This window comes from Lampetra fluviatilis, chromosome 59 (assembly GCF_964198595.1).
Source record: "Lampetra fluviatilis chromosome 59, kcLamFluv1.1, whole genome shotgun sequence".
Classification (NCBI taxonomy): domain Eukaryota; kingdom Metazoa; phylum Chordata; class Hyperoartia; order Petromyzontiformes; family Petromyzontidae; genus Lampetra; species Lampetra fluviatilis.
This window is the reverse complement of record NC_136333.1, coordinates 4,688,557-4,696,998: the sequence shown is the minus strand read 5'-3', so window position 1 is coordinate 4,696,998 and position 8,442 is coordinate 4,688,557. Positions and strand designations below refer to the sequence as shown.

Sequence of the window (8,442 nt, the reverse complement as noted above, 5' to 3'; positions counted from 1 at the left end):
GTGGTGACGGCAGCGGCAGCAGCAGCAGCCGCCCCCTCCTCCAAGGGGAAGGAGGCCAGAGAGGTGACGGGCAAAAGTTCGAACCCAGCACCTGCCTCCGACCCGTCGCATGGGCAGCAGGACTCGTCGGCCATGAAGCCGCCCGGTGCGAAGGTTCCCGGTCCTGTTGAGAAGCCAATACGGGCAGCCAAGGCGACCTCATCATCATCATCATCAACGATAATAACGAAGACGACGACGATGACGACGTCCAACTCGAGCACGGCCGTCCGGACGCCATCGCCTCCCGCCGGGGTCCCCAGCGAAGCGCTCGCTAACAACGGCAACGCCAACGACGGCAACAGCGCATCCCCTGCCGCTCGGCCAACCACTCGGCACTTGCAGTCTCCGGAGAAACCGGAACGCAAGGTTTCAAAAAGTCCCGAGATTGTGGAGGAGGAGGCGGAGGAGGCAATGGCCGTCTCTCCATCACCCAGCTCTAAACCTGACCAGCAAAAGCCGCCCACCTCTAAGTCTGACCAGCAAAAACCACCAAGTACCAAACCAGACCAGCAGAGAGCATCAACTTCTCAGTCTGACAATCGAAAGCCAGGAGATCCTCATTCTGACCAAAAAAAGGCAGCCGCCTCTAAGTCGGATCGCCAAAAGCCACCAGCTTCTCAATCTGAGCACCAGGAGCCACCCACCGCCTCTCAAGCCGACCAGCAGAATCCGGCAGCTTTTCCTCCAGCGGCAGTCGAGAAGACGTCGCCCTCGTCTCCGCCGTCATCGTCGTCGTCCGTCAGACAACCCAACAAGCAGCCCTCGCGGGAGGCCGCCACGTCGTCCGGCGAGCGGCCGCCCCCGTCGTCCCTCTCCCCCGGCCACAAGTCGGCCTCGGAGGAGTCGCTCGACCAGATCTCGGACTCCACCACGTGCAGCGAGGAAGCGGGCGGCTCCAGGCGGGACAGCTCCACGGTGAGGCCCGCGGAGGGCGCCGAGGTCAGTTCAGATGCGGCGGCGGCTGGCGAAGGTCGAGAGCTTGACGAGGTAAAGGTCGGGCCGAAGCGAAAGAATCGTGGGTCAGCGCGAGCCACCGTCCGCCGAGCTCCGCTGGTGTCTGCGTGAGCTACGGAGACCCGGGGAGGGGGAGAGCGAAAGGGGTTAGTTATGCCAGGGCCTCGGGCCCCACGTGGCGTTGTGTGGCGGAAACACGAGCCCCGGGCTTCCAGGAGTCAGCGTGCGAGCCCTGCACGCCGACGCTGCCACAGCACCGCTGCACACACCAACAGCCTGGCGCGCATCTTTTACGCGTCCCGCAGAATGCGCCCGTTCCACACGTCGATCGAACTGCAATATGCTTATAATCATAATAGAACGTTCGTTTTTTTTGGGGTTAGATTGCGTAAATATAAATGTGTCGTTAAACCTGCCACCGCCCGACACAGCCAATTACTAAGGTTTGTCGCGTAAACAAAACGTGCCGATTAGTTACTAGTTCAGCGCAACAACCAGCCTCATCAGGCGACAGCCAGAATACTCGGTGCCGGAATCGTCCAAAATGTACGACACGCTTACAAGGGCTCTGAACCACCACCACCACCACCACTTTGTCCCAGCCCGCGACACGCTGCACCCACACGTCCCCTCGAGGTCGCTACGACCCGTGATACAGATCTTCCAAGATCGTTGAGGCCTTGCTCGATGTACGACGGAGCCATTCCTCATGTGGCCCCCAGGCTCTGGAAATCTCTCCCACGAGATCTCGGGATCTCTGAACCTGTGGACATTTTTTTGAAAAAACGTCTTTAAATCTTCCATTTGTTCAACTTTTAACCGACTCAGATAACTGCTTTCATTATTTCTTATTAGTTAAAAATGTTTTATTGGCATGCTGGATGTCTGCTTGCTGTTTCTTGTCCAAAGCTTGGAGATTTGTAAATACATATAATTATGAGCAACACGATGATTGGTGACCCAAAACGCTATGGTTGAGAACCCGGGGTTAGAGTGGCGAGCATCATATGTGAGTCTATGGGTCTCTGTGTGAGTCTATGGGTCTCTATGTGAATCTTTGGGTCTCTGTGTGAGTCTATGGGTCTCTGTGTGAGTCTATGGGTCTTTATGTGAATCTTTGGGTCTCTGTGTGAGTCTATGGGTCTCTATGTGAATCATTGGGTCTCTATGTGAATCATTGGGTGTCTACGTGAGTTTATGGCTCTCTGTGTGAGTCTATAAGACCCCGATCTAATTACCGTGGTTGGGGCTTCAGGACCTTAGCAGTGCCGGCTCCGCATCGCTCACTGTACCGAGCCATCCGGCCGCGTCACTCACCGTACTGAGCCACGCGGCCACGTCACTCACCGTACTGAGCCACCCGGCCGCGTCACTCACCGTACTGAGCCACGCGGCCACGTCACTCACCGTACTGAGCCACCCGGCCGCGTCACTCACCGTACTGAGCCACGTAGCCACGCCACTCACCGTACTGAGCCACGCGGCCACGTCACTCACCGTACTGAGCCACGCGGCCACGCCACTCACCGTACTGAGCCACGCGGCCACGTCACTCACCGTACTGAGCCACGCGGCCACGTCACTCACCGTACTGAGCCACGTGGCCACGCCACTCACCGTACTGAGCCACGCGGCCACGTCACTCACCGTACTGAGCCACGCGGCCACGCCACTCACCGTACTGAGCCACCCGGCCACGTCACTCACCGTACTGAGCAACGCGGCCACGTCACTCACCGTACTGAGCCACGCGGCCACGTCACTCACCGTACTGAGCCACGCGGCCACGCCACTCACCATACTGAGCCACGCGGCCACGCCACTCACCGTACTGAGCCACCCGGCCACGTCACTCACCATACTGAGCCACGCGGCCGCGTCACTCACCGTACTGAGCCACCCGGCCACGTCACTCACCATACTGAGCCACGCGGCCACGCCACTCACCATACTGAGCTACTCGGCCGCGTCACTCACCGTACTGAGCCACCCGGCCACGTCACTCACCGTACTGAGCCACGCGGCCATGCCACTCACCATACTGAGCCATGCGGCCACGCCACTCACCGTACTGAGCCACGCGGCCACGTCACTCACCGCACTGAGCCACGCGGCCACGTCACTCACCGCACTGAGCCACGCGGCCACGCCACTCACCGTACTGAGCCACGCGGCCACGTCACTCACCGTACTGAGCCACGCGGCCGCTCACCGTACCGAGCCACCCGGCTCCGCGTCGCGCTCACCGTACTCTTCGTTGCGCCAACGCCAGAGAGTGGAGCCCCGTAAGACGCCGAGCGGCATCACGAGGAGGAAAGAGGGCAGCCGCGACGTCCTGGCGACCATCCTGCGTCTGCAGGAGACCCTGGCGGCGCACGCGAAGGAGGCACCGCAGCAGGTGAGCAGCGCTACCTCCTGCACCTCCGGCACCTTGCAGCAACCTACGGGGGGCCGGGGGGCCCGGTGGCAGTGCATTCGGCACCCGTCGCTCGTCGCAGAGGTCCACGGTTGCAATCCGGCCGCCGCGCCCCCCCCCCCCCCCCCCCGCGGTTATTGGTGTTCCACGGGTGTCACGGGGCCCAAATGTCAAATTTGAAAATGACTCGTACATCACTCATCACCCCCCCCCCCCCTTCCTGCTTACTGGCAAACAAATGCCCCCAAGTCGCTCTCGCAAATGAGACTCCTCCTAGTATGAAAAATAAGAATAGGTCTGGCAATACAATAGAAGGCGTTACGATGCTCAAACACCAATTAGACACCTTTTGCAAGGAGTCCAGTTCCTGCATTAACCACGCCGCACACAGCACTCGTGGCGAGCGTGGAACCAGGGCAGAAACCTGTTCCCGTCTTTCATACTTTGAGACTCATCCTGGTCTCCTTGAGTTCTCGTCGGGTGACACCGAGTGAACGTACCGCACGCGAGCGGCCAAGCTGAACGTTCACCACCACCAGCACCCCCGCCGACGTCTCCTTCTCTGGCAGGCGGCGGCAGCAGCGGAGCGAGGGACAAAGACGCGGGGTCCTGACGCCTCGGGGACACCGGCGCCGGGTAACGAACGTGGGGTAACGCACGTGGGGTAACGCACGTGGGGTAACGCACGTGGGGTAACGCACGTGGGTTAACGCACGTGGGGTAAAGCACGTGGATAAACGCACGTGGGTAAACGCACGTGGGTAAACGCACGTGGATAAACGCACGTGGATAAACGCACGTGGGTAAACGCACGTGGATAAACTCACGTGGGTACACGCACGTGGGTACACGCACGTGGGTAAACGCACGTGGATAAACGCACGTGGGTAAACGCACGTGGATAAACTCACGTGGGTAAACGCACGTGGGTACACGCACGTGGATAAACGCACGTGGGTAAAGCACGTGGATAAACGCACGTGGATAAACGCACGTGGGTAAACGCACGTGGATAAACTCACGTGGGTAAACGCACGTGGGTAAACGCACGTGGATAAACGCACGTGTGTGCGTGTACTCACACTCGGGTGGACTATGAGACGCCGCTGCCTCTGCCTTACAAGACCCTCAGTGGGCTTAGCCCCGCAATATTCACAGGAACTCATTCCGTGCCGACTCTCCCAACGAGGTCGCTGCGATCTTCGCATCGCCTCCTTCCCGAGTTCTCCGAGGTCAAGGCCTCCGTTCCTGGGGTTGATCGAGATGTTTCCACTGCGCGGCTCGCAGGCTTACGGAACAACGCTTTGGTCACGAAACAATCCGAGTCATGAGAGCTGTCTAAGTCCCGCCTCGAAAACTCGCCTCTTTAAACCGGCCTTTACACCCCACCGAGGTGTGGCCGCTTACCCTGCAGCTTCTGTTTGTGCCCCCTGCTTTCCATACACGGGGGGCGCATTGGGATCTACGGATTTTATGCACCTTACAAGTGTAGTGACATAGGACGTGACTACTGTGTTGGCCCGTACGAGGGCTGGGGGCCCCAAGGGGGTGCCTGGGGGGTCACGTGGTGGAGGGACCCAGACCTTCCCGTGAGGTGGGGGAAGGGAGGCGTGGCCTGGGAAGGGAGGCGTGGCCTGGGCGGAGCCGGCCACGCCGGAGGGGATATAAGCGGGGTGTGAACGGAGAGCGGGGCTGTTGAACTCTGAAGTGAAGACGACATCATCGGTCCTCAAATCCCGGGTCGTCGTCCTGGACCAGGCAGCCCGTCGCCTGCCTGGTCCAGTCTGTGTCGTGTTCCCAGAGTGTTAGTGAGTTGAGGAAGGTCGTCACCACCTCATGTACAGTGTTATATTACTTACCGTTTAATAAATAGTGTTGCCTCCAAGCTGTGTGTGTGTGCACCTAATTCGAACCCACTACACAAGTGCTATGGTGTAGCTGGCACCACACCCAGCCACATTTGCCTCCCCATTGGTGACGCTTAAACACGAATTTATGGTGAGTTGACCCTTAGCGAGGCCCAGGTCCAGTTCAGATATCCGTCACTGATGCTGACCCCGTGCCCCTACTGGACATCTGTGACAAGGAGCTTCATAGCTCTTCGGATTTCTCCTCCAGGGAGAAACGAAGATTCTCAGTCTGAGCGTGAAGCTTCCTCACACGGTCGAGATGTCCCACCCTGCCCCCCCTCTCTCGTCCCCTTCGTCCCCCCCTCTCGCCCCCCCTCCCACCGTCCCCCCGGCAGCAGCTGGAGGAGTGGATGGCGATCGCGCGCCAGGCGGGGGAGGCCGCGGAGACCTCCGCTCGGCGCTCACCGACCTCCAGCAGCACATCCTGGTGCTGTGCCAGCAGAACCAGGAGCTCAGGAACTCCCAGGTGGGGGGCCTGGGGGGGCGGCCACCTCCGTTCCGGTGACTCGCCGCCGCCGCCGCCGCCGGTTGCTATTGGTTGTAGAGGCTCGCGGAGCGCGCTCGTCACGCCAGAGAGTGACTTGCCGGGACGGGAGCCAGCGTGGGGCACAAAGGGGAGCAAGAGGGACTTGGGTTGCGATCAGGAGTCGTGGTGAAGAGGAGGGTGGGAGTCCTTCGTCGGGTTGGGAATGGGGACTGGGGTTAGGGTTGAGGTTCAGGACGGGATCGCGGTTTGGAGATCGGGTCTGGAGCAGGTTCGGTGACGATGGGTGATTTGTTTATCTTTCCTATACTTTTCACCCCTATCATGCTTTTGTGTTGTTGTTGTTGTGGCGTTCTTACCCTGTGCCCCGACTGGACATCTGTGAAGAAGAGTTTTATAGCTCGTCAAATTCCTTTGAACCATTAGCCGCACGGCCTTCTGGGAGCGCATAAGTTCAGCAACGCTCTTGGGACCGGATTCGGAAACGCAGCGTCTCGTCAGCGGAGTGAGAGGTTCGGGAATTGAAGTGGGCAAAGGGTTTTTATTCACCGTTTCTCTCGTCGGTCGACTCGTCAAACACGTAATCAAGTCACACAAGTCGCTTGACCCAGCGCACCGCGCGCTCACGCGTCGCTTAACCCGTCGTGCCCGCTCACGTGGTGAACCCTCGACCCCCCGATAGCCTGCCCGCGGATAATCGAGCGTTGAACCCTCCGATCGTTTTATGACAGAGAGTCTTGCCACGGTGGTCTCGTGGTTCGCACCCAACGGTCCGCCCTGGTTAATACTGCGGGGCGTACCAGCTGCAAATACTCCCGCTCACAGCGGCGTCGTCCTGAGGTCCCGTGACGCGATTCGAATCAAGAGCAGCCCTCGAGCGTGCCGGCGTCGCGCTCCAGATTTACCAAAAGCCACGCGCAACTTACTTCGTCGGGGTAGATGCACGAAGCAGCGTCGCCCCCCCCTGCTGCGAGAAACAACGGTGCTCACCCACAGAGGCCCCATGGAACCTCTGTGGGTGAGCACCACTCCGTGGGAACGGGTTTTTGCGATTCGAAATTTGGCCGGAAAAAAACCCCCTAAGCTACCGGATCCGGCGCTCAACGCCAGCGGCGTCCGTCCGTCCGTCTGTCGTTGTCGTCCACAGGCCAAGCCGGACGCGCCGGACGAGCCGACGGCCGGGGTCGCGGAGCTCGTCCCAAAATCCGAGCTGGACTCTCGCATCGCGGAGCTGGAGAGCCGGCGGCGCGAGCTGGAGTCGCGCGAGTCGGAGCTGGGGGCCGCCCGCGGGCAACTGCGAGCGGTGGAGACCGAGGTGGAGTCCCTGCGGGCGGAGCTGGAGTCCACCAGGGCGGAGCTCCGGGCGAAAAACACGGAGCTGAGCCGCATTGAGGCAGAGCTGGGATCCCTGCGGGCGGAGCTGGAGTGCGCCCGCTCCGCCGGGGCCTTGACGGCGGCAAAGGCGGTGACGGCGAAGAGGGTGACGTGGGAAATCCCGGAGATAACCGAGACGGCGGACGACGACGAGAGCGACGAAGCGGACGCCGTGTCGGACGCCGACCTGGAGAGCAATTTCTTGAGGTTCACCAGCAAAGCGTCGTCGGCGCGGCGCAAGCAAGGCACGTGGCTCTCCTAACTCTCGACGCCCCCCGCACCTCTCGCCAACGTCGGCGAACGTTCCGTCGGCGTCGCGACCGTTGGCTAGAGATGCGACGATCGATGAGGCTCTTGATTTTCCTTTTGCCTCCGCTCCGTTTTGCGTCCGCTCCGTTGGCCTCGGTGCGGCTCTCTCGCTCTCTCCTCCCGTCCAGCCGCTGGACGGAATTCGCCAGGTTCGTGAACTTCTGGCAGCAGCAGCCACCCTCCACTGTTGCCGATCATCGTCATCATCATCATCATCGTTGTATCCCATCCGTTGCTAATGTTTCCTCATCATTCCTCTCCAGCGCCCCCTCCTTTCCTTGGTCGTCCTCTACCCTTCGTTTCCTTCCACTCCTAGTTGCCATTTGCTCTTGCCGGGATTGCTGTCGGGTGGTGTCCGGTCTGCTTTCTTCAATTCCATCCATCAGCGTTGGCTCCATCGTCACGTCCTTGTTGAGCGTAGCATCAGCGAACTTAAGCGTCCGTTCAAATCGCAAATCGTCGTTTCTCACGCGAGCGACGATCCCCGCCCGGGGAATCCTCCCCGTAAGGGGAGAATCCCCTGCGCGGGGGAATTTGTCGCGTTCCCCTTGCAGACGCCATCCACGGGTCGGACGCCGGGGGGTCAGAGGTCGGGGGAGCGACTCCCGGGCAAGGGTCGGAGGTCGCGGGGGAGTTGGCGGCGGAGGGGCCGCCCGCGCGGCTGAGCGAGGCGACGTCGCGGTGCGCGCCGGCGCAGGAGGAGGAGGAGGAGGCGTCGCGCCCTCGTGAGCAGTCCCTGCCGGGCGCCCCGCGAGCGGAGGACGGAGCGCCGCCGTCTGACCGCGACGGGAGCTCACCCGCCGCGCGGCTCGGCCGAGGTGCGGCGCACGCACGCCTCCCGCCGCACGGCGACGCGATATTGTACGAATATTGATCTAATCCGTCGACACGAGCGTACGTCGCAACGGTGCTCGGAGAGGTACGAACGTCGGCGGCGTCCTGTCGTATTTCCC

At 60.9% G+C, this 8,442-nt stretch overlaps 1 protein-coding gene across 1 annotated transcript; it reads left to right on the top strand.

The window, feature by feature from the left end:
- Positions 1 to 991: 991 nt before the first annotated feature.
- Positions 992 to 8,384, top strand: LOC144950737 (uncharacterized). Its single transcript, XM_078880810.1, has 7 exons — positions 992 to 1,029; positions 1,655 to 1,685; positions 3,269 to 3,394; positions 3,982 to 4,048; positions 5,658 to 5,788; positions 6,954 to 7,425; positions 8,044 to 8,384. The coding sequence occupies exons 1-7, from the start codon at positions 992 to 994 to the stop codon at positions 8,361 to 8,363; spliced, it is 1,185 nt and encodes a 394-aa protein (XP_078736936.1). The 3' UTR covers positions 8,364 to 8,384.
- The last annotated feature ends 58 nt before the right edge of the window (positions 8,385 to 8,442 follow it).